This window comes from Pteronotus mesoamericanus, unplaced genomic scaffold (assembly GCF_021234165.1).
Source record: "Pteronotus mesoamericanus isolate MK-2021 breed Mesoamerican mustached bat unplaced genomic scaffold, CSHL_Meso_final contig_73, whole genome shotgun sequence".
Taxonomy (NCBI): domain Eukaryota; kingdom Metazoa; phylum Chordata; class Mammalia; order Chiroptera; family Mormoopidae; genus Pteronotus; species Pteronotus mesoamericanus.
In genome coordinates, this window is record NW_026555245.1 from 33,253,270 (window position 1) to 33,280,503 (window position 27,234).

General features: G+C 41.1%; 1 protein-coding gene across 1 annotated transcript in view; it reads right to left on the reverse strand.

Moving 5' to 3' along the window:
* The window catches only part of SAXO1 (stabilizer of axonemal microtubules 1), a 66,033-nt gene that overhangs the window by 11,792 nt on the left and 27,007 nt on the right, over nt 1-27,234 (reverse strand). Inside the window, exons 3-4 of the mRNA XM_054583216.1 lie at nt 21,156-21,335; nt 10,655-10,857 (exon numbers count right to left, since the gene is read on the reverse strand). Of these exons, the coding sequence (XP_054439191.1) occupies nt 10,655-10,857; nt 21,156-21,335 (383 nt within the window). The remainder of the gene's footprint in view (nt 1-10,654; nt 10,858-21,155; nt 21,336-27,234) is intronic.

Here is a 27,234-nt window from a genome sequence, read left to right on the forward strand (position 1 = left end):
GTTGATAGTGGGAATACAGGGGGAAGTTACTTTTGTCCATGTGGGTTTGTTTCCTGGACTTTGTGGTTTTGTTCTGGCAGCACCTGCACAACAACACACAAGATGTGGTGGGCAGAGTGACCTTCAGTCAACCAGCTGGAGAAAGGACCTGCCAAAGAATGACCAATCAACAATCAAAACCCAATTACTTCCAGAGAACCAACGTAAACAGCATAAAAAGAATCCCAAGAGCATCAAGTTCAAGAGATAAAGGAGATTTCACCTCTGAATCTCACAGGTCTCCTACCACAGAAGTTCTCACCACAAAGTCAGGGTGTCAAAACAGACCAATTTAAGAAGCAGAAGCAAAAAAGAAGAGTCTCACAAATAATGAGAAGACAAAGAAACGCCCCCCAGTTGAAGGGAAAGGAGGAATCCCCAGAAAGAGAACTAAATGAAATAGAGGCAATAAAACTATCAGATATTGAGTTCAAAACAATTTTGTTCTAAGGAAGCTCAATTTTCTCAGTGAAAATTACCAAAAACCAGAGGGAAACTATGAGGAACTTACTGCAAACTACATCAGCATGAGAAAGGACATAGAAACTATCAACAACAGCCAAAAGGAAATGAAGAAGACAATTTCCGAATTGAAGAACACAGTAGAAGGTATCAAAAACAGACTCGATGATGGCAATCATCAACAGTGGGATACAAAGTCAATATTCAGAAATTGAAGGCATTTTTGTACACCAACAATGAAATATCAGAATCAGAAATCAGGGGGAAAACCCCATTTGCTATAACAACAAGAAAAGTGAAGTACCTAGGAATAAACTTAACCAAGGAGGTAGAAAACCTGTACTCAGGCTCAGAAAACTACACAACACTGAAGAAAGAAATTAAGGAAGACACAAATAAATGGAAGCATATACCATGTTCATGGATTGAAAGAATTAACATTATCAAAATGTCCATACTACACAAAGCAATGTATAGATTCAGTGCAATCCCTACTAAAATGCCAATAGCATATTTCACAGATATAGAACAAACATTTCAAAAATGTATATGGAACCATAAATGACCCCAAATAGCTGTAGCAATTTTGAGAAAGAAGGACAAATTAGGAGGGATCACAATATCTGACATCAAACTCTATTACAAGGCCACTGTAATCAAAACAGTCTGGTACTGGTATAAGAACAGACGCATAGATCAATGGAACAGAATAAAGAGCCCAGAAATAAGCCCATGTCTCCGTGGTCAATTAATATTTGACAAAGGGGGCAGAAGTATAAAATGAAGTAAAAATAGCCTCCTCAACAAATGGTGTTGGGAGATCTGGACAGCTACATGCAAAATATTGAAACTCAACCACCAACTTACACCATGTACAAAAATAAATTCAAGATGGATAAAAAACTTAAATATAAGTCATGCCACCATAAAAGTTGTAGAGGAGAACATAGGCAGGAAAATCTTAGATATCACACACACCAATATTTTCACCGATATGTCCCCTAGAGCAAAGGACATAAAGGAAAGAATAAACAAATGGGACTTCATCAAAATAAGAAGCTTCTGCACAGCTAAAGAAAATATCAGCAAAATGAAAAGGGAACCAACTGTATGGGAAAATATATTTGTCAATGATATCTTGGACAAGGATTTGATCTCTAAAATATATAAAGAACTCACACAACTCCACTCCAGGAAGACAAACAATCCGAATAAAAAAATGGGCAAAGGACCTGAACAGAGACTTCTCCAAGGAGTGTCTACACAGGGAAGACATACATGGGGCCCAGAGACATATGAAAGGATGCTCAGCATCACTAGCCATCAGAGAAATGGAAAATAAAACCATGAGATACCACTTCACACCAATCAGAATGGCCATCATAAGCACATCAACAAACAAGTGCCGGCAAGGTTGTGGAGAAAGGGAACCCTAGTATACTGTTGGTAGGAATACAGACTACTGCAGCCATTGTGGAAAACTGTTTGGAATTTTCTCAAAAAAGCTTAAAATGGAACTGCCTTTTGACCCAGCAATTTCACTGCTGGCATTATACCCTAAGCATCCCAAAACACCAATTCAAAAGAACCTATGCACCTCAATGTTCATAGCAGCACAATTTACAATAGCCAAGTGCTGGAAGCAACCTAAGTGCCCATCAGTAAATGAGTGGATCAAAAAACTATGGTACATTTACATAATAGAATACTACACAGCAAAAGGAAAGAGTTACTATTCTTCACAACAGCATGGATAGAACTGGAGAGTATTATGCTAAGTGAAATGAGCCAGGCAGTGAAAGACAAATACTACATTATTTCACCTATAAGTGGAACCTTGCAACAAAAGAAGCAAGCAAGCAAAGTATAACCAGTGACACTGAAATAAAGAAAAGTGTCAGTAACCAGAGGGGCAGGGGAGAGGAGTAACAGGCAACAGAAGGGGAAGGGTTGTAAAGGAACATGTATAAAGGACCCATGGACAAAGCCATCAGGGGGAATGATTGAGGGTGGGGTTGGGGGGGGTGGGACAGGAGAAAGTGGTAATGAGAAAATGGAAACAACTGTACTTGAACAATAAAAAAATAGATAAATAAAAAATAAATCTTTGGACTTCTGACCAAGATGGAGGCATAGGTAGATAAATTTTATCCCCTCACACAACCAAAGGAAAGACAACAACAAATTTAAAAACAAAAAATAACCAGAATTTCCAGAAAATCGAACTGTATGGAAGCCTAACAACCAAGGAGTTAAAGAGGAAACATTCATCCAGACCAGTAGGAGGGGTGGAAAGGGGCAGGCAGGGTGAAGAGGGCGCACTGCAAGGCGGTGGCTGGAGGACCGAGTGGGCGAGATGGTGGACCGAGCAGTCCCACATTTCTGTGCAGATAAACTGGAAGGAGCAGCTGGGGAGCAAGACAGACCACACAACCCAGGGTTCCAATAAAGGAAAAGAAAGTCTCAAAACCTCTGGAGGTAAAAACCTTTGGGGGTTGTGGCAGGAGAGTCCCAACATCACAGGAGAGTCCATTGGAGAGACCCACAGGGCCCTATAATGTACACAAACCCACCCATCTGGGAATCAGCACCAGAAGGGCCCAATTTGCTTGTGAGTAGTGGAGGAAGTGACTGAAAGCAGGATGAGAGCCCAGCAAGTGGCACTGTTCCCTCTTGGACTCCTACTGCACACACAGCATCACAACACAGTAACCTGGTTTGCTACACCCCAGCGAATACCTGCTCCTTCCAATGTAATAGGTGTGTGGAGACAAAGAAATATGAAGCAAATGAAAGAACAGATCAAAGCTCCAAAATTAGAACTAAGCAATGAAGAGATAGCCAACTTATCAGGTGCACAGTTCAAAACACTGGTAATCAGCATGCTCACAGAATTGGTTGAGTATGGTCGCAAAAGGGAGGAAAAAGTGAAGGTTAGGCAAAGTAAAATAAAGAAAAATACACAGGGAACCAACAGTAAAAAGAAGGAAACTGGGACTTGAATCAATGATTTGAAACAGAGGGAAGGGATAAAGGGTTGAATAACCAGAACAGGATGAAGAAACAAGAATTTAAAAAAATGAGCAGAGGCTTAGGAATATCTGGGACAACTTTAAACGCTCCAACATCCGAATCATAGCGGTGCCAGAAGGAGAAGAGGAAGAGGAAGAAATTGAAAACTTATTTGAAGAAATAATGAAGGAGAACTTCCCCAATCTGGAGAATAGACTTCCAGGAGGTCCAGGAAACTCAGAGAGTCCCAAAGAAGTTGGACCCAAGGAAGCACACACCAAGGCACATCATAATTACATTATCCAAGATTAAAGATAAGGAGAGAATCTTAAAAGCAGCAAGAGAAAAGGAGACAGTTACCTACAAAGGAGTTCCCATAAGACTATCAGCTGATTTCTCAAAAGAAACTTTGCAGGCAAGAAGGGGCTGGCAAGAAGTATTCAAAGTCATGAAAGACAAGGACCTACATCCAAGATTATGCTATCCTTTAGAATGGAAGGGCAGATAAAATGCTTCCTGGATAAGGTCAAGTTAAAGGAGCTCATCATCACCAAGCCCTTACTATATGAAATGATAAAGGGACTTATCTAAGAAAAAGATCAAAAACTATGAACAGCAAAATGACAAGAAACTCACAACTATCAACAACTGAACCTAAAAAAAAAACCAAAAACGAACAAAGCAAACAACTAGAACAGAAACAGGATCATAGAAATGGAGATCAAGAGGAGTGGGGAGAATGGGAGAAATGGTACAGGGACTAAGAAGCATAAATAGCAGGTACAAAATAAACAGGGGGAGGCTAAGAATAGTATAGAAAATGGAGAAGCCAAAGAACTTCCATGCACGACCCATAGGCATGGACTAAGTGGGGTGGGGAATGCTGGTGGGAGGGAGGGGTGCAGGACAAAGGGGAATAAAGGGTAGGAAAAAATGGGACAACAGTAATAGCATAATCAATAAAAGGTTGTATAAAAAATAAATCTTTGGCTTTCAACAGCTTGACTACTATGTGACTAGGTGTGGACCTCTGTGTTTATTCTATTTCTAATGTGCTTCCTGAATATGTAGATTAATATTTTTCATGAAATTTGGGGAGCTTCAGCAATTAAATATTTTTCCCTTCTTTTTTCCTCTGGGATTTCTGAGTACTTTGGTAAAGCGATGGTATCCTGCAAGTGTCTGTGTCTCTGTTTATTTTAATGTTTTTCTGTACTTCAGATTGGACCGTATCTATTTATCTATCTCCATTTTCACTGATTCTTTCTTCTGCCAGTTCAAATCTGGTATGGTATTAAGCCCCTCTAATGAACTTCTCATTTTGGTTATTGTCCTTTTAACTCCAGGGAATCTATTTGATTTTTTTTTTTTTTTTTATGATTTCACTTTAGTAGTAGTCTCTATTTGATGGGCAAATGTCTCATTTTCCTTTATTTCTTTAAACATGGTTTCCTACTATTCTTTGAACATATTTATAATAACTACTTTGAAATATTTGTCTGCTAGGTCTAATACCTTGGTCCTTTCATAAATAGTTCCTATCAACTGCCATTTTATCCTGTTCACAGAGTATGTTTCCCTATTCTTTTCGTGCCTCATAACTTTTTGTTAAAAACTCACACTTTAGATAATTAGCTGCAGCAACTCTGGATTCTGGTCTCCCACTGGGAGTTGTTTTTGCTGTTTGTTTAGTGACTTTCCTGAACTACTTATATAGAGTTTTATTTCCCCTGCATTGTGTGGTGACTGATATTTTTGCTCAGTTTAATTTTTTTTAATTTTTTAATTATGAATCCTAAATTCCTAAGAGTTGTCCTATATCAGCATAGTTTAACTGATCAGAGGTTATGCTTAAGCACCTCAAACATGTAAGGCTTTCACCCTTTGCTATGGATCTGTGTGTGGGTTGGGGAACACAGTCATAGATCAGGCACTCTACAAATCTGCCCTGGCCTTTATTTTCTGCTGGGCTTTCTCATGTTGCCTCCACACCTGCACTAGGTACCATATTCAGCCAGGGAAGATGAGTAGATCCTGTCTTTGATCTCTCTTCAGCCTGTACACTGCGCCTTGTCCATATGCTCAGTCTTCCAGACCAGCAGGAATATGCATAAGCTTACTAAGACACACTACATCTTTCTTATTCTCTGGACCTCCTTGTTAAATTTCTGGCTGGTCTCTTGGTCTGTTGCTTACCCCAACTAGTACTGAAACCTCAGACTAACTGCAGAATTTGTCTTCCCTGATATTTTACGATTGAGATTGCTATTGATTTTATTGAAATCCCTGGGTATGCATTTTATCCCAGATCAAATTGGCCCCCACTGGCAGCAGAGCTGCCGGTTTCCACAGCCTCGCCTGCCCAGATGGAATGGGTGAGGGAGGGGTGGGATGGAAGCCCCAGGATAAAACACCACAAACTCCCACTGTTCATAACCATGGTTTAGTAGTGTTTCTTGAATAAATGCTTTTCAATTTGCTGTATGCCTTTGATCTCCTTTGCCCTAAAATGGTTGATTTTTACTGTTTTGTCCAGTTTCATTGTTGCTTCGGGGGCAGAGGATTTGCCAAGCTCCTCACTCCACTACTCTGGAAGTCCTGACATCCCCATTCTGCACCCCAACCCCACCAGGCACACTCTTAAGTTTATTTTAGGCTAATACTACTACCAAATATTTATTTTAAATTGGCTTCATTTTAATTGAAAATCTAATCTTTCTCCAAGAGCCATTAATGGCTCTATCAGCATCTTGAAAGCATTAGGGGGCCTCAGAGGGAACCATCTTGCTGAATATAAACCACATGTTTCCCCATTAGACTTCAGGCCTCCCTGAAATGGGATTATCTACCTGTAGATGCCTACACACTGCCTCAAGGTCCATTGGGGTGGGAAGGATAAGGCTTTTCTGACCCTCTCCTGTGATGGATGAAGTGATAAGAAAACAGGTTCCTAAGCTGAAAGTTGCCTCATGTGATTTCTGATAACCAACAATACAGATGAAACCACATTATTATCCAAATTTCTAACTTCCTCCACCCAGCATTTATTACCCAAAAAAAGCCTCCACAAGACCCTGAAAACCTCAGAATTCCATATGACAAACTATTCATAAGCATGAAAGCCATCAGTAAAGCCCTTCGGGGCCAGGGTGTCATGTGGGTAATTGGCAAGAACCTCTTTAAAAGGGATTCCATTCAATAATGTGTCTTTTTAAAAAACAGCTAAACCTAAAGCTGAGCATCAAGTAATTACACTCTCAATCTTTCCAATTGCACAGTGTTTTGAAAATGTCAAAATTACAACCAAATGCTGCTGCAGCATATTTTACTGGTGGTTTTCTGGACCCTCGTAGAGGTGCTGGCCACAAGAGTGGAAAGGGAAAAGTTTGCATATTTTTCCTGTAGAACCATAGTAAGTAGAGCATATAGATATAATATAGATGGCACCCACTGAAATGCACATATTTAATGAGCTGGGCCTTTGGTTGTATTCACCGCCCCCCTTTTGGAAGGAAAATCAATGTATGTCCATAAAACCATAAGGTTGTTATGGAAAAAACTAAAGCAGCAAATTTCCACAAGAGAAAAATAAGTCACTGAAAGGTGATATTCCAAGAGATAAGGCAAGGTATGGCCCCTCACAGGTAAAGAAGCTGTGCAGGACTTAAGTAAGGGCAGAGTTAGTACCATGGGGCTTCCCCAAGCTTCACTCCAGTTCTTGGCCAGGACCCTCAGAGTAATAGGCTGGGTGAGGACTTGTGTATATCCAATGCCAAACTGTGTCACCTGGAGTCCTTTTAGAAATGGCCCAGAACCACTCATTCATGTATTTCCTCAATAAACAGACCTTTGTAATATCTTCCTCTGTGCTAAATGCTAGGAATACATATTTGGCTACTCAAGGCCCAGTTTTGGAAGCCATTATATATCATAGGGGAGGAAAGGAACAAAGAAACCATTTAAGTTAATAGAATATGCTAAGTATATATTATTCCAAAAAGAAAAAAACTATTAAGACATACAGGTTACAGACTGGCATCTATGGGTCAAATCAAACTACAAATGTTTCCTTCACTACATACTGATTTGTTTGTTTGTTTTTTTCAGAGAACTATGAAATCCAGCCCAAGTGCTTTACGTAGCCAGAGCAAACTCTCTCCTTTTATCTATGAATGCCTGGTTCTGAGCAGTCCTGCTGATACTTGACTAGTATTTGTTCATTAATTCTGTGTAAGTAGGTGGACAGATGCCAGAATTTTAAGAAAAATGGAGAAGGAAATTGAATAGTTTTTTCAATTTTAACTTTATCATTAGGAAAAAGCTAGCTATAGTTCCATTTCAGCAGTGGAATACTATTCTCTGATTTACAGAGGGAAATTTTAGCTATAACTCTTTGGAAAAGGTGAGGAATACAGGAAAGCTGGAGGTGGAAGATATTAAAACATACATATTAGATTGTTTCCTTCTGTGTGTTTGAGTATTTTGATGGAAGAAAGAGGGAGGACTGTCTTCAAATAACAACAATGGACCACTGCATCCTTGCTAACCCCTAGGGTAAGCAAGGAGCCTTCCGCACTCCCAGACCCCTTCTTCCACCTAGGGAAGGGTGGGGAGGGGAACTGCCCTAGGGCAAATGCATGCCCTAAAGAAACTCTAACTATGCCAATTTATAAATGCAGGAGGGCCATAGGAAAGGTGTGGAGAAAAGGAGTTTGTAGCTGGAAGTGCCTGCTCACTCCAGCTTTCTGTCTTCTTCCTGCCTGCTCAGTGTCATCCATAGTGCCCCATTTTTTGCCTTCCAATAAACACTAGATGAAAAGGGAGAATGAGCCCTTTGGAGGCAAGAATGCCATGACCATGTACCTGGTACTACAGACTCCTTTGTAAAGAAAGCATCTACTTCTTGTTTATACCCTACAATCAAGCACCTTGTTGGGTATAACTAGCAGAGAAAGATAGATCCTTGATCTCTTGAAGCTTACAGTCCAACAAAGGAGATAAAATTTAAGCAGAAGGAAGGAAGGAAGAAAGGAAGGGAGGGAGGGAGGGAAGGAGGAGGAAAGAAGATATATTATGCAATGAATTACACAACACTCTTAGAGCCCATAACAGCATGTGCCTTGTCTGGCACAGAGGGAGGGCGGTGGGACATCTGGAAAGACCTAGAAGAGTGTGACGTTCTGCTGCTCACTGAAGGACAACTGCTAGACAGGGCAAGAGAGGAGGACTCTATAGAGAGAAAATAGCATGTGCAACATGCCCAGAGACAGAAAAGAAGTGGAGGAAAGGAAGTGAAAGGAGATCCAGTGGCACAGCAGAGGGGCTCTGGCAGGAGGCACCAGAACCTGCAAGGCATCCAAGGAATTGGTAAAGGTTTAGGATTTTATCCTAAGAACCATAATCATTTGAGGAGTTTTAAGGAGAGCAGAGGTCAGACCAGATTGCCATTTTTAAAAGATATCCTCCTGGTTTCTTTCTGTGGAAAATGTTTAATAGCTGACAAGACAGGAGATAGGCTCAGGTGTATGGCCAGGTGTAGACACAGTGATGGCTAGATTAGGGCTTTTCTAGGAAGAAGTAACAAAAAAACAGAAGAGTGGATATAGAAATACAGGCCACAATAACATAACATGGAATAGACCACATGGGAAACAGACACAGGAGGGGCTGGTGTTGAGAAGAAAGGTTGAAGCATCAGTGAACTGGAGGTCCTACTGAGGCCAAGGACTGTTGGGATGGGAGTAGACAAAAGAGCAAATGGAAGGACTGGATGTTGGGGTGCACAAAGGCATGACCATTTTGGGGTATGACAATATCCAGAATGTGGCTTAGCAGAAGGTGGCTATGGAAGAATAGAAGAGGACAACAGCAACAATAAGAAGGTAGCAGAAGGGAGACCAGTGCTAAAGAGGCACTGAATTCCAGTTCCTAGGAGAAGCAGATGCTCAGTCATATGCAAAATCTTCCAGAATACAGATTTAGAGCTCCTGGAAGGGCTTCAGGAAGATTCTAAATTCCCCAAGTCTCCCCAACTCCCTCTGCCTAAGTGTTTGGCTTGATGACATAAAAGCAACTATTATCACAGTCATTTAGAGATCCACAAACATGTTACATGGAGGTTCAGCATGTATTCCTAGGGACTAGGTGCATGATAAACAGAAAAGTTACTGATAAACCTGGCCTCCATTCCCATGGTCTCAGCCGGTGACTTTGCTCCATAGAGTGATCTCTACATTGTTTGCACCACACATACGACTCCATATCCTGCATCCCCTACTAGACGAAAAAGTCAGAGGAGGTCACAGTGCTTTCTTCACAGTTCCTAATGCCATGCCTGGGATGCATGTAGTAAATGTTTAATAAATAATGAATCAATCTCATTTATATAAATTCAAAACTGTCAAAACCAATATATGGTGTTACAAGTCAACATAATGGTTGCATCCTGAGTGGAGATGACTGGATGGGAGTATCAATGTTATTTCTTGATCTGGATGCTGTTTACATTGATGTGTTCAGTCAAAATTAATTGGTCTGTGCATAGCAGAGAAAAATTGTGAACCAAAAAAAAGATAAGCTACTAAATGGGAGAAGATATTTTCCAGTGATACAGCTAATAAGGGGTTACTGTATAAAGAATGCACACAACTCAAAAACAACAACAAAATCCAATTAAAAAGTGGACAGAGGACCTGAATAGATACTTCTCCAAAAAGGACATGCAGTTGGCCACTAGACATATGAAATGATGTTCAACAACACTAATTGTTAAGAGAAATGCAAATTTAAACCACAATGAGATATCATTTCATGCCTATCAGAACGGCTATCATAAATAAATCATCAAACCAGTGTTGTCAAGGATGTGGAGAACCCTTGTGCACTGTTGGTGGGAATGCAAAATGGTGCAGCAACTAGAAAACAGTAACTTTCACATGTCCTGAAATAGTCTTTTGATTTTTTTTTAATCACTCATTCATAGTCCCCCAGCTGTACAAAACAGGCTGCAGCCCCAATTTGACCCACAGGAAGTAGTTTGCCCGGCCCCTGCCCTAAGGGGGTGTGCATGTAAAACACACGTCTCAGCCTGCGCACTGCCTCAGCCTATCCTTCCCCAGGCTGCCCCACACGCACTCCCCACCTTTATAAGTAGGCAGACACTCCATCTTGTCACCACATGGATATTTACTGTCCCGAGGTTTGATGGGGTCCACTCGATAGACAGAATAGGGGTTGTAGTCCTGTTTATATGTTGTGAGCAGGTCCATATTCTCTTCACTTGGAATGAACTGGTCAGGCTGGTGGATCTTCACTGGTAACACTTTGTGAGGTCCAAAATCTCTCCTGTAACAAAAATAAACACTGCCATTGGGACCACTGGCTCAGAATGAGGCTCATGGCTTCCAATCAACCCAATTCTACAAATGTTTGCTAAGAAGTTGTCTTGTACTCCATTCCCCTAACTGCTCTTCCTCCTCCATTTCTCACTTTCGAGAAAGACATCACTAATCCCCTCTCACCCAAGTCAGGCACCTGGACACCACCCTAGATCCACCCCGTCACAGCTCCAGAGAATCATTCAGCAGGGGAAGCCCCCTTCGCCTCCTCAGTAAGTCTTTCCTCCATGGTTCAGATCCTGATGCCATCTCACTTGGATCATGTGACAGCCTACCACCTGGGCTTCCTGCTTCCTTCCTGCCACTTCTTTTTCAGTCTCCTCAGTGTGGCCAGAATAAGCTCTCTAAAGTGAAATCAGACCATTTTACTCCCTAGCTTAAAACTGTTCCAGATAAAGCCCAACTTTCTAGCATGGTTTATAAGCTTTGCTGGACCTGCCCCTGCCTTCCTCCCCAGACACATCACCACCTACCCCCACCCTCCCCCCCACATCCCAGCCCAACCACCATGAACCACTAAGAAGGCCTCTCTTCTGTGCCTGCTCTTTCTACCTTCCTTCCCCACCAGCCCCTTCACTGTAGGGCTAACTTCTATTTTCCAGGTACCACCACTTCCTTCTCTGGTCTCCTATATCTTCTCCTGCTAATATTTACCCCCCTTCTCTACCTGACCTCACAGAAAACCCAGCAGGGCAGAACAGTACAGTAAATGGAGACGTAGACTTTTATTTTCTGCTCTCTGACATCAATGTCCCCATTATTTCAGGGAGCTTGAAAACAATAGGACAGAAAAAGCATGATGATCTTCACTAAATAGGAAGCACTCTCTTCCCTAAGCATCCCACGGTTACAGAGGCCAAGAAACTAAGTGCATCCCCACCAAGAACCACCCTGGTGACACCAGGGCCCTGGCTTGGGCTGACAGTCCCCACTAGGGGACCTCCCAATTCTCAGTGCAAACTCTCTTAAGTAAACATTTCCCCCTAGGGCTTCTCCTTTACACAACAACCTGGTTTTGCCTGGAACACATTTATTAAACTGGACAAGGGAAAGGTAGATTTTCCCTGACGGTGCTTGCCAAAACAGCCTCGCCAAGGGAGGGGGAGGTTTCCGGACAGGAACACATCAGGCCCAAACACCAATAAAACCTACTTCCTGGCCGAAATCTGGAGCAGCATTACTGAGCCACGCTTGACTAGCAAAGGTAACACGCTCCACTGTAATCTGTCTTGCATGAATTATATACATGGTTGTCAATAAACCCAAACTGGTGCCTGAAAATGCTTTCTGGGATGGGGGAAGGAGTTAGGAAGTGGGAGAATTAGTTTCTCCAGGGCTCTAAGGAGGAAATGGGAGATGCTTCAGTTGAACTCCCAGTAATACCCTCTGGGTAGATTTAAAAATATATTTGGCAGCAGTTACGGGTCTTCAGCCTGGACTCCCCTCCCAAGGGCCCCATGTTGGCAAACAGCAAGAGGAAGCTGACTGTGTATCAATTGGGGTTATGGAAGGAGCAGGCTAAACAAGAGCCCAAGAGTCGGTTCCACACTTGCACCCTTCTTAGTGTACCTCTTGCCGGTGTCTGCTTAACACTAAACCAACTGCAGCAGCACTCTAGGAGTAAAGGCCCTGGGTGACAGAAAGAAATGGAAATATCCAAAAAACCTTATCTGAAAACTGGTTCACTGCAAAGTGGCTTTTGTCAGAAAGTTTGTGTTCTCAGGGGAGCACTCCCAAAGGCAGGTGGGCTCTGCTCCTTCCCAAAAATAGGTGGGCGGGGTTTGGAGACAGCTGAGACCACACATCCCCACAGAGAGCCATGTTCATCGATGGCTACCCAAGGGTTCAGCACACTTCCAAAGAGGAGGATCAGCAGATACCAAGGGCAAGTGATAAGAAACAAGGCCCAAAGCCCAAGCTGTGCCCCCCTTAACCAGTCCCAGCCCCAGAGCAGTCAGGAGTGCTCTCCAGTCCCAGGCCTGTCATGCTCTGGGACCATACACACAGGTCAGGTCACGACACCCTCTGCTGTTACTCCTAGTGTGGCATCTGACTTCTCTGCAGAGACACTGTGAGAGCCTGCCTTCAAGGGCTGCCAAGCTCTCTGACAATTTCAGGGCACTTAATGCCCCTGCCTCCTGCTGTTTCTATAGGAAAAGAGCAAAAAAATGCTCACAGCCAAACTTAGAATTTCATGGACTATCCTGAAGTTGGTTACTCAAAGATAAAAGCTGATGTAGCAATATTCTTGTTAACTAAGTTTAGGGAAAGAAATTGTCCATTGAACAATCTCCTTCTCCTGTACAAAATGTAAGCTCCCTGTGAAAGTACATCTATAATTGGATACACTGATCAGCCATAGCTAAGAAAAACAATCTTGAGGGGGGAAATGAACTATTGCTGAAGTGAGGAAAAGTTTTAAATTTAATTCATTTATACTCTACCCAAAAAATATTTACTGTGGCTTAAGAGTGAATTTAATCAGAATTTATGTTTCCTCATTATGTTTTTATGTTGAGAACATTTGCTGAAACCTATCATTAACCACAACACAACTACACGTCCCCAATCTCACATAATCTTACAGCCTTTAAGTTCGCATAAAAGTCTATTTTATCCTTCCCAGAAATTGCTCAAATTTAGTAGCTTTTTTTTAAGAACACTCCCCTCTCTTTCTGTGTTACATTTCCTAGTCCCCATGCCCATTGTGGCTATGAACCAAGAAAAAAAAAAATTGGTCAAAGATGTTAAGTTTCTTTTAGGTGTGGAGCTATAAAAGTTATATAGTATGGAAGGCCAAGAGTTAAACTCCAAGTTAAGTAAAGGTTAAAGTGGCCCTGCTGGGAAAGTCGTAACAACTTGACTCCCAATCATTAGGCAAAGCTAAAGAAAGGTGTTTGACAAGAATCTGACAAAGGAAAGAAGAAATAACATTGCCAACTAGCTTCCGGGAGCCTGGAAGTACAGAAAAGAAGATATTCACAGAGATAAAGGGGCCATAAAATACTTCTTTAAAAAAAAACCTGTTATTAATGTTTATCTGTGAAAACTTCAGAATTTGTTAGTGTGCCCAAGTCATCAATCACATTAAATAGAATCCATTTAAAGAAGTGTTCCTCCTCTTGCCCAAAGCCAATCTCTTCACCCCTCCCCTAAATCCCTTCCTTCTTTCTTGGAAACTTTATGGAATAGACCATCACCTGGTCTGTGAAATCACAGACCTTTTCCTTTTGTTGGCTTCTTTCTGTCAAGTATTTAAATATGCTCCACCCCTTCTGAACTTTCAGGGAAAAAAGTAAAATACAGCACAAGCCAAACTAGCATCCAGCCCTCTCTCCTCCCCTGCTCTCTTCTAGGAAGCATCTTCCATGGGTACAGACTGGCCTTCCTCACCCCCCACTCACATGCCACCCGTCAACTCTGACTCTACCCCTTCCTTGCTGTCAGTGAGGCCAGCAAAGCAGCATCCTGTTTCCAAATCCAGTCACTGCTCCACAGGCCTTTATTCTCCGGCGCCATCTTAATGCTATCCATCCTCTCATTCCTTTTTTAAATTCTCTTTCCCTTGATATTTTTTTAATATCTTTCCCTTGAGATACTCCTCGTGATTCATCCTCTCAGTTGCCTCTATGGAGTTTTGCTCTGTCGGTCAATTGATTTGATTTTATTACTTCCACACATAATTCTCAGATTTCCCCAAGGTTAAAAGGCACCCTCTAGGGAAACCATTATGACCTCGCAGGCAGGTCGGGGAGCCCATCCCACCACACTGAGAAAGACCCCTAGGCTGACACTGGGGGTAATATTAGTGGTTAGTCGTACAACCAGAGAGCTACTGGCTGAATAAATAGGCTGATTGTTTCAATAATTATTGATACTGCGTTAGGGCTATCAGGGTGCCTTGGGGTAAGGAAAGTATTCAAAGGGCTTGGTCCGTGTCTCTGTTCCTAATAAAAACAGACTGTGCCCTTCTCATCTTCACTATGAACGGCAAGATTCCAAAGTACCTGCCTCCAGGATTCAAGTTACATAGGACCTCTCACGTCCTCGTCCGCCACTAAAGCTGAGGCTAACACCTGCCATTGCTTCGTATGAACTCTCAACACAATATAAAAACAACTAACTACCTGTAAGCACTGAAGAGTAACCAAGATAGGCAGATTCTGGAGCAGAACCATGGAGTGGAAGAAAGTAATGGCACTGGGTGAGCCCTTGTATAAGTTTCCACTTTGTTTCAAGGCTTCCAGCCTGTGCTAGGCAAGGTAGCCAAAATGTGACTAGAACACCTTCCACCCTCTTGACTGAAGAACCAGAGGACCAAATTTTGAGGCAACCACAGGTGCCAGAAAGTAAAGAAGGAATCCTGGAAAGGAAAGAATCGGAGACAGGAAGTTAAAAATTTATCTACTGGGCCCAAATCTCTGGCTGACCTCACATGCATGCCAGCCTTGAAGCAACACTAAAGGTAAAGAACTGAACTGAGATTTGAGCTGCTACTTAAGACACAGAGTTTGTATTTTCAGTCCAATCAAGTTACCTTCTATCTGAGAGAGGGAGGGAGGGGGGGAGAGAGAGAGAGAAAAGAAGAAGGAGGAGGAGGAGGAGGAGTGGGGGGGGGGAGAAGGAAGAGAAAGAAGAGAAAGAAGAGAAGGAAGAGGAGGGAGGGAGGGAGAGAGGGAGGGAGGAAGGAGAAAAGAGCTCATCATCCCAACTGGTGTGGCTTGGTTGGTTGCACATTATCCCACAAACAGAAAAGCTGCCCTTTGGATCCCCAGTCAGGGCACATGCCTGGATTGTGGGTTTGATCCCATGTTGCAGCATATACAAGAGGCAACAAGTGTCTCTCTCATATTGGTTACTCTCTTTCTCCTTCCCTTCCCTTCTCTCTAAAAATAAGTAAATAATCTTTTTTAAAAAAAAAACCTCTTCAGAGGAATGTAGAAAAATTTAGTCTCCATTATGTAACATTAACAATATACGGGATCAATCCAAAATTATTTGGCATACATATGAATGTAACCCACTCTAAAGAGAGAAAAAGATAATCATGAGGACCAACCCCAAGCAGGCCCAGAGTAGAATTAAATCAGCTATTTGACTATGCGCAATTACAAAAGAAAAATAAGATCACAATGAATGAAAAGGAAAGTAGAGAAGACAAACAGTAACAAAATAAAAAGAACCAAATGTATATTCTAAACCTGGAAAACACAATATCTGAAATAAAACATTCACTGGATGGGCCTAATATCAGAATGGAGGTGGAGGAAAGATTTGGTAAACTTGAAAATAGATGAATAGAAACTATCCATTCTGAAGAACAAAGAGAAAAAAGATTGGGGGATAGAAATGAACAGACACAGAAAAAATAAATAAATACTTGCAGAAATACTGAGCAAATTGTCCACAAACTTAATCAAAGACGCACAGCATCAAAGGCATGAAATTGTTCAGGTAAGTCTAGTGCTGAGACCTATTTCTGCATGTCATCATTAATCCTCAGGCCCAGTATACAGAGGGGAGTAAGTGTATCCCCTGGGGTATAGCTCTGAATAAAAAGCCAAGTATGTATTTGAAAAGAAAATGTGTAAAATTCAGTGGGTAGGGAAAGATTCAAGCCAACTACCAACTTTCTTGCTTCTTTCCTGGCTTTTGAAGCAATCACCAAGGGCCCTTTCTCTTTTAGCTCTTGCCTCTCTTACTCTCCTTAGTTTGACCAGAAAGCCTTCTCAATAAATGAATAAAGCTGTGCTGCCAACTTCCTGCCCCTCTGCCCCTCAGCCAAACCCCTCAAGCCTGAACCTTATGCAATCTTCCCACACACATGCACGTCTCCAATTTACCCTAGCCGTGGTCTCACTTCCTTTAGAATGAAGGTCTAATACCATCTTGAGGACTCACTTCTTTTTCTGTGAGGCTATCCACTTTGCCCACCTTAAAGCATCTGGCTTAGCTTACAGAAATAATGTCACAAAATGGGGCCCAAGTGTTTTACAGAATGACATGCCTAAGGGGAAATGAGGCTTGAAGTACAAACCTCTTACTCACAAACTGATCTCTGGTCTATCTGAACCAAAGGCAGATCATATGTGAAAGAATTACCAAGAGCTGCAAAAAAGCTTCATACTAAGGAGAGCTGATAATCACAAGCATTCTCCTTATGGCACCTGCTGTAAATCCCCAAGATTTACAGTCGGTAAGAGTTGTGTGCAGCTGTAATCACGCCTCATGCTGGCATGATAACCTTTCCAGAAACCAGCTGTTTTTTGTGTCTGGGCTTAATCACCAAATCCAGCGAAGCCCTGGGCCACATGACTTTATCATGCAGCAGGTGGCAAGCCCCACGTCCAATCTCAGAAACCAAGCCTGGTCAGCCTTTAGATAGGGAAGTAGGTGGGACATTCTTCTAATAAGGGTCCTAAAGGCAGAGGAGCGACAAACCGTGCAGACACAGGAGCGTGCAGACACAGGGCTGACCCATCCTGTCCCCCAGAAGCCTCTAGTGGGGCACTCAGAGAACAGCTTCCCTACATTTCTTGATAGGCCATATTTCTGTTGTATGTACATGTATATGAATCAGAATCTCTGCTGAGTTTCTAAGATTCAGAAAAGATGGTTGATAAAAATCTTGATTTCGGTTAATTTATCTCAGTAAAAACTCACTGGAACTCAAAAAAAAAAAAAAAAAAGGCATCCTGATAGGGACATAGTTTTGTTCCTGGTCTATAAACACTAGTGCCCAGTCTGGAGAGCACGGAGCTGAGAAATGATTAAATTGAGGTGCAGAGGGGAGAAGACATGTCCTCTGTCTATATTTCGTCTTTAGTTCTTTCTGGGGAAGGAAATATAGCACAGGAGAGAAGTATTTCTGCTCTTTTTCTTTCCCATGGATAACCTTGACCCTACTCCTTTTTCTTTTTAAGGCCCCTATGATCATTAACAACTTGTTTTGGACATTCTTTCAGTTTCTGCATTCCTCCACTTTGGCCACAACTTAACATGAATGATATGAATGATATTACTCTGGTTCTGGCAAGGACAGAGGGAACTTCTGGGTGATATGGTTATTGTTGTAAGTGACATGAGGCAAGGATAATTTCGGACAGGTCAGAGGGAAAGTTTTTGTTTTGCAGAGAACCTTCGGGAGGTGGCTTTTGTCAGAAAGTTTGTGTTCTCAGGGGAGCATGTGGGGCTCCATCCGGGGGCTCAGAGCCAGGTGCCGGAGCAGGGCTTCTGCCCCAGAGAGGTTTATCTTCGTTCTCCTAAGCTTGTGGGCACCAAATAGAAAGCATTCTTCAACACCCAGCCCTCAACACCCTTCTCCATGTTTCCAGGACGTGAAGTGGATCCCTAATATGACAACATCTGGAGCTGTGCTGTACTTTACATTCATGAGGTGCTCCTCATTTCCTGCAAATTGGGAATAAACAGCTAAGACCAGCCTCTAGGGCTGACTTGTGGTGTTTGCAAGCCATTCCTCAACATAGCTCTTATCCTTTACAACAAATAATTAAATATCTGACACATATACTGAGGATTTTCCATTAGTGTCAACCAAAGTTTCTTAAAAAACAGAGAGAAAGCAGTGATCTGGAAGGGTCCACATCTCTTGTTGTGATCTTTAGACTCTTAGAAACTAAGAATTTTTTTTTCTTGGTAAAATGAAGCCCAAACTTTAAAATTCATATTGTTTAATAAGACACAGGTTTAAAAACAGGTTGCATACATTACAATTTTTTTTCCAAGGAGGACCTGGAAGCTTTGTGCTTAAACCAAATCATTTAAGAGAACTGCTTGGCCTAACAGTGACCTGATTCAAGTCAAGCATTGACAAGGCATTCGACTCCCTCCCATCCAGTGGTTCCCAACAAGCTCAGGAATCCTTTGACTTCATTTCTGCCCTTGTGTCTCCCCTGGTTGGTTGTTTCTGCCCCAAAACCAAGACGTGTACGTCTTCTTTGGAATCTAAAAGATAGCAGCTTTCAGTAGAAACTCCATACTTCCAACCCACGATCTCAACAGTAGTGTTTCCAGACCTATCCTGGGGGTAACCTGGCCACAGAATGAATTAGAGCTGTTCTGCTTAGCCTGGTTCATCTGGGGCCTTCCCTACAAAAGCACAAAGTTATGAGGCACAGGGAGAAATTTTACCAGGCTTTGAGCACCTGTAATGTGCATGCATATGCTGGAACCATTTCACCTTCACCCCACAGCAATCCTGCAACAATGAGGAATGGCACAGGCAAAGAATGCGTCCATCTTTCAGGTCTCATCTGGGACTAAGCTGTACAATTTGAAAGGCTGCCCAGCTGCACTCAAAGATGATTCTACTACACTGACTCACCAGTCACAAATTACCATCTGGAGGTAACTGAGTTGTCAATGGCAGATTCTGTTAGAGCCTTGCAACACGTAGAACAATCCTAAGATTGATCATAGAACAATTCAAAGATTGATCACTTTCCCCCACTCCCTCAGTACAGTTACCTCTACAACCCAAATACACGGAACCCAGTGGTCCAGTCTCTGCACAGATGGGATCTAAAGAATCAGAGTTTATAAGGCAAGAGTTCTTTATTTATTTATTTAAACAGAGCTGATTCACTTTATTATAGTAGGATTAAAGCCTGAAAACAAATCCAGTTTTCTTTTACGGGGAGAGGAGGTAGGAACGAAAGATTTTGATCAGCATCCTTTTTTTTAATACATATATTTTATTGATTATCCTATTACCATTGTCCCACTTTTTTTCTCTCCTTTAGTCCCCTCCACCTGCACTGCTCCACCCCTCAGCATTCCCTCCCCCTTAGTTCATGTCCAGGGGTCATACATAGAGGTTCTTTGGCTTCTCCATTTCCTAAGTATTCTTAACATCCCCGTCTATTTCTGTACCTACTATTTATGCTGCTTATTCTCTGTACCTTTTCCCCCTATTCTTCCCCTTCCACTCCCTTCTGTTTTACTCTTCATAGTTTTTGATCTTATTCTTTTTCTTAGATAAGTCCCTTTAACATTTCATATAATAAGGGCTTGGTGAGGATGAACTCCTTTAACTTGATCTTATCTGGAAAGCACTTTACCTGTCCTTCCATTCTTTGCTGGATAGAATATTGGATGTAGGTCCTTGCTTTTCATGACTTTGAAAACTTTTTGCCAGCCCCTTCTTAAAAGGCAAGGGTAATTTAAAAGGAAATATTCTCTTCATGTTCTTGAAGAACATCCAAGGGGACCCCAATTCAAAATCAATAGCATAATTTCAAAAAAGGCCACTCTTTCTCTAACACTTAGTTCTGTTTCACCACTACCAACAAGCACTACTACCACCCAAGCTAACCTGGAGTTTAGCTGCCAAAGCCCAAAACGCCTTTTTCAATAGCAGCCCCTTGGTTTCCATCCCTTTATTACTTTACTGAAACTCCAATCCTTTTTATGTAGATCAGTTTAGTATTTCCCTCCATTTTTCTCCACCTTCCACACAGGAATCCTTTTCCTTTAGGGGAGATTAGGAAAAATTGAACAGGCTTATACTGAGTTGGCCAAAATATTCGTTTGGTTTTTTTCTGTAAGATGGCTCTAGCAGCACTTAGCTGTCTTTAACTTCATCTGAAACAATTTTGTTAGGTTGTATTGTGACAGCTGTCATAAGAGCATGCATTTTAAAAAACATCAAAATTTGTGAATTTTTGTGTAGCCATTTTAATATTAAAGATGGAAGAAAATATGCAGTATTTTTGGCACATTATGCTTTATTATTTCAAGAAAGGTAAAAAGGCAATTGAAAGACACAAAAAAAGATTTGTGCAGTGTATGGAGAAGGTACAGTGACTGATCAAACATGTCAAAAGCGGTTTATGAAGTTTCGTGCTGGAGATTTCTCACTGGATGATGCTCCGACATCAAGTAGACCAGCTGAAGCTGATAGCAATCAAACTGATACATTAACTGAGAACAATCACCATTATACCATGCGAGAGATAGCCAGCATACTCAATATATCCAAATCAATAAAGTTATTGGTGAAAATTAAAAATGTGTCTTATTTTACAGAAAAAACCATACAGACTTTTTGCCTACCCCATGCATTCAGGATTTTCTTTCAGGGAAGAAAATACAACAAATTAACATTAAGATATTAATAGCATATGTTGGTAGTGCACATTAAGGCAATGTCAAACATTATTACATTAATGTTGTACTTTAGTATTATAGTGTTCTACGTTCATATATTCACACCACTGCCCTCACCTCGATGTGGTCAGGCCTTCCATTGGTATAGACCCTTTCTGGTACTCCAGCTTGGGCTTGAAGGACTCTCTGGGCAGGTATGAGTGATAAAGAGGGTAGTTCTCGGTGTATTCGGAGAGACGACATGGTTTCTCTGTTTTATCATAAATCTTGGTAGGAAGATGTGGACAATGATGCCGCCTATAAAAACACATGAAGTTACACGGTTACCTTCTTGAGAAGATATATCCAGTTTGTGACCCAGACTATAAAGGTATGACTGTTGTCATTGAAAACAGAAATTTAACCCTTCCTTTTCTCTGCTGAACTAAGTCGTATCTCCAGGATTTTTGTCAAAAATTCCTTGGATTGTCAAATTACACACAAGCATGGCTAATGTTCAGCCATTACACATGCATACTGCTTGTTTAAATACTTCCCTATCACAATAGTTAAATGGTTGTGGCGCCTGAGCCTCTGAGTACCAACTCAGCTGCGCCAGCCCTCCCGCCCCCGCCAAGACCTCCTAATCACCCAGCAATTCAGGGCTTAACACCTGACTGAACAGGGTGCTCCAAAGTTGTGCTCTAGAATCAGGCTATTTTCTTTCCTTGTTGGTTCCTGGTTCAGTTCAGAATATTATCCTTGCACACAAGTGGTACACTAAATGCCAATGACTATGGGAAACAATTTTCACATTCAAAGTCTGGTTCCTTTATTCTTCAGGTCTCACCTCAGTTTCTGCCTCCTTAGAAAGACTCCTGCTGATCATCTTATACCTAAAATACAGCCCACTACCCCCACCCGTCTCACAGTTCCTCTCACCTTTTGTGTGCCTTTTTCAGCACTTACTGTTACCGTTAACTGATGTGTCTGTTGGTGAGTTTGTTTATTGTCTGCCTCGTCTATCAAGCTGAGGCTTCTCTGTCCTGTTCACTGCTATCCTCTCTAGTACCTTGTATCTTGCCTGGCACACAGTAGGCATTCATTAACATTTATTGAATAAATGACTCAGTATACAAATGAATGGTTAAATAAGCTCTATGCCTCATTATGCAGGTGATAATAAATAATAATTTGCAGTTGTACTTTGCAGTGAGTTTTTCATTTTACATGCTAGTAATAAATGAAACTTACTCGTCTACTAACTGTTAGACAAAGAGCAGCCATTTGAGCTTTCCAAAACTAAGGAGGGCATCAATTATTTGTGTCCACATTCAATCCTTACAAACCAACTGGGGCATCTCTAGTCATCAGACACCAGTACATCAACAAAACTCCATTAGTGATTTCCGACCTGGTTATAGCAAGGAATGGCATGGAATTACTGAAAATTTTTTATACTAAACTGATTTTAAATTACAGAAACTAAAATACACAGCATTCTGGGGCAGTGCATAGGAAAGGAGAGAAACAGATATTCAGAGAATTCATCACTCTCTACTCTAAAGCTATCTAGTATGCTGTTCCTGTTAGTTAAGTTCAGCCCTCTACATAAATGTGGCTGCCGCAATGTCATTTCTGGGCACCTCTCTTCAATCCTCCGACCCTGTATGGGTCATATGAATGCAACTGCATATAAACAAGTACCTTTACAGATACCTCTATTTTCTTCTCATTTGTAGATTTCTGTCTTGGAAATCTGTAAAATGGTATAAACTTGTCACATTTACTTTTTATTTTTGTTATTATAGAAGTGTTATTGATTCATGATGAATATATTGGGTTTTTCAAATTATTTACAAGGAAATTCTCTACAAATATTCTGTCCTTATACTATGAATATCTGAATTTCACAGTATTAAATGCACTCAATAAAAGTTTAGTTTTTGTCTTACAAAATGCACATTGTTGGCATTTAATACACAAAGATGAACATGTATTTACATTATATGTATTTAATAAAGTTATCTCCTAATCATAGGAACATAAGTTGAGTGCTGTAATCTTCTGTCCAATCGAGGTAAATGGTTGTGTTTCAAAGTAAACAAAATAACCATCTCTTACAGTGAAGAAAAAAACATTAGCTGTTCCTACCCTTTCTGTGCTAGCGATCCGTCCAATTATCTGAGATTTCAATCTGAGCCAATTAGTACACTATTATTTTAGGATTCCCACAAACATCAAATCAAAAGCCAAGACATGTGTTGACTACCAAAAATGTCCCTGCAGATATATTCTATTCACCCATACTCTTTGTCAGAAAAGTCAAGATTTTATTAAAAATAACAGATGCAGGCATTTGCAATAAAACAGGCTCCACAGACATAGCAATATTTTTCCTCTCCAGTGCCCTTGTTTTTTAAACCAGTAAAACTTTGCTTTATATAACTCCTCTTCTATATTGTTACTATTTTAAACTGTAACATACTGTAAAGGCTTATTCCAAAAGAAAAATAAATTTCATGGCAAAATACTACATTGTGATTGGTATCATGAGAGAGGATTTTAGTATAGAAAACACTTGCAACCAGACATTCATGTTCCATTAAAAGGAATTATATCTGATGGATATTTATAGGGCATATCTTATTTATTTGACTTGTTGCTAGTTAACTAAAACCTTGTCTTACTTTGAAATATCAAAACTCTTATTTCAAAGTAAATATTTCATTGCCTGAGTTTGCTCATGGGGTCGTCTCCTTTCATTGCCTGTACCCACACACACTGAATATCCCTCTCAAGTCACCAAACACCATAGATTCTCCTTGTTGGTTTTTATCCAGAAGCTTCTCAAGGAAAAAGACCAAGTCTGCCATCTCTGTGGTCTTGGAGCTAGCCCAATGACTGACATACTTAACAGGTGGATGAACAGTTGGGTAGTATATAGGAAGATGAACTACTGAAAGGAAGACATTTACAAAGAAAATGAATTGTTCTAACATTAGTAGAACAAAAAGGAAAAAGGCAGATTCTCAATTTTTATGGATCTAGATAGCTCCTAAAGAGAGTTTATAGAGTCGCCATACTTGGAGTATTTAAAAGTAGTCTTGAGAACCATGAACCAAAGATATGAGGCCACTTCAAGCTCTCTGGTACACATATCATTTTAGCAGCTGCCTTGGCTACCTTGCTCAGGAGGACAGTTTAACACACCTAGATGGGGCCTGTGGGCAGCAAAGGGAAACGGGAGGAAAAAGGTGCTTTAATTTATCAGAACTCTCTAAAGTCTTTTCACTTCTGGTTTCACTAAAAACCACAAGTAGAAGGCAATAATCATGATGTTTTCTGATGTATGGGAGAGGGAGTAGTAGAGACCTCTCAACTGAACCCAGAAAAAGAAAAATAGTTGATTCCAAGCTTGACTCATAGACCTTTAAAATTAAAGGGCCAGGAGAATATCAAATCCCATATCCCCACTATGCAAATGAAAAACCTGAAGCTCAGAGAACAATGTATACGGCCTAGCCATGGTCAGAACCCAGCTCTCTACCACATCTGAATGACCAGGTACATTTCCTGACATGCTAGCCCAAAGCCATCAATGACTCTGGTAGCACTAGAATGGATGACAAACATTAAGGCTATAACAAGTACCCCTAGACTAGTACCATCCAACAGAAAGAGAACACAAGTCAAAAATGAGAACCACCTATGTCATGTTAAATTTCCTAGCAACCACATTAAAAAGGTAAAAAGAAGTGGGTGAAATTAATTTTAATATTTTAATTTTAACCCAATGTTTTCAAAATATTATCATGTTGACATGTAATCAAATATAAAAATAGAAGATTTTACTTCCTTACTATGTCCAGTATGTGTTTTACACTGATAGCACCTCTCAATGGGGACCACCACATTTCCAGGGCTTGACAGCACAGGACATCGTGGCTTCCCTATCAGAAAGTGCAGCATCATAATTTGAAGGTACAGACAAAAGAACCGCAAGCGCTCGAATGCTGAAAGTTTTCTCTGCTAGTGGAAGAAAGACAAAAGCGTTTAGAAATATTTTTGTTGACTAATATGGTATTTGTCTCTTTCTTGAACTCTCTGACCAGCCTTTATGTGACACAACCAGAGGCATTAAAAGACACGAAAAATTACTTGAAGTTTTCCATAATCTCCTCACTCCACAGAACTGAGCTTCAGCTTTATGCACCTGCAATGCTGCCTGGAACCTCTCTCTTTCCTGCCACTTTCACTTCTCCAGGATGCTTCCCTTCAAGGCCCACCTTGAATATCATCACTGCAGCCACTGCACCGCCCCACTCCCAGGAAGCTAACTTATGTTCTGCCACTGACAGCTTGTGTAATGTTGAGAAAATTACTTAACTCTTCTAAACTAATTTTCTCCCCTGTAATATCTTGGCAATGACTTATACTACTTCAGTATTCTTACGGATTAGATCAAATATAGGAGATTAAAGTACCTCACCCAATTCTGTAATTACTAGACTATGTTTATTGACAAATTACTATACACCACATGGGCTAAGATTTTTATATATTATCCACTCTAATTTTCACAGCAATGCTATGAAGGAAGTTCCATTATTATCCCATTTAAAAACATGAAAACTGAGGTTTAGGAGAGATTATCTCGCTCCAGGTCACGCAAGCAGAGGATGATGACAGCATCATCCCTTTAGATGATGAGGTCTAGAAACCTGAGGTCTTCTACCTGATTCCAAATCCTGTGCTGTTTTTCACAGCCATACACTGTGTGGCTTGGTGGGATGCCAACCTGTGCCACACATCTCTGTTTCCTGGCTCCTTTGATAAACCTAAGGGCAATCAATTAATTGGCAATCCTTAGGCTAGCCCCTTCCCCATCCCCTCAGCTACACTCGGAGTCTTCCAAGGCAAGACACTGTCTCCTTTCCTGCAGACCCTGAAACCATTCCAGTACAGACCAATAAATACATACAATTCAAAAAACTCTTTAAAACTCTGGTCTTTCCACAGAACTCTGTTCACTGTCTAAATAAGAGCACATCATTAGATAAACTAATAATAGCGACAACCAAGAAAACAAAGAATATGGAATGCTGAATCTAGAAGGGCTCTAGAGATCAGCCAGCCCTGCAGCTTCATTGCACAGATGTGGACACTGAGATCAAGAGGTAAGAGTTACAGCCCAAAGTCACACAGCTGGCCAGCAGCAGCATTCACCCCAGGTCCCATTTCACTTCCCACATAATTGATTTCCATTAACAATCCAATTTAAAACTCAAAGTTCAGACTCTTCAAGGATTTGCAGCCTTTTTCCTTTCTCCTAGTAATTGGAAGCCTGTGGCTTGTCACAGCTGCTGTGCGAGGGAGGAAACCAGCAGAAAATGCATTCCTGGTCCAGAAGAGGGAAAGGTGCAAAGGATCACCAAATCTCAAGTCCTAAAGGTCATCATTCCAAGCCAATAGTTTCAAACCCTTCCAGGGTGTCTGGAGGAACACCGAGATCCCAAAGGCAGGGTCTACCCAGTGGAGGACCCACGTCTCTTGAATGGCCTTCCTGAACAGCTCACAAAGCCAATCCAGTTAGCCTCTGGAGTGGGTAAAGCCAATGCTTTTTCTGAAGTGTATGTGTACCCAGCAGAGGTTTATACAATTTTTAAATATTTACTAGAGTTTGTCCCTGGCTGGTGTGGCTGAGAGGATTGAACGCCAGCTTGTGAACCGAAAGGTCACTTGTTCGATTCCCAGTCAGGGAACATGCCTGGGTTGTGGGCCAGGTCCCCAGTTGCGGGCATGAGAGAGACAACCAATCAATGTATCTCTCGCATATCGGTGTTTCTCTCTATCTCTTTCTCCCACCCTTCTCCTCTCTAAAAATAAATAAATAAAATCTTTAAAATATATATTTACTAGAATTTGTTCTTGCATATTTATAATATACCCAGAGGCAAAAGGACAAGTGAAAATGCTTTTATGAGCTGCAAATTAAGACCTTTTTTGAACATACACAGATATATCTAATGCCAATCTTGAGACAAGGCTACTCATACTTCCTATCTATCTCTTCTACATAGAGCTTTAAAAAATCGGACAGTAAGAAATTTGAATAACTTCAGCTTATATTATGCCCATGGTGCTAGGGAACTGAGCAGGAACTATAAACTAGAACATTTGGTGGTGACTAATCTTTCAGGGGACCAGATCTACC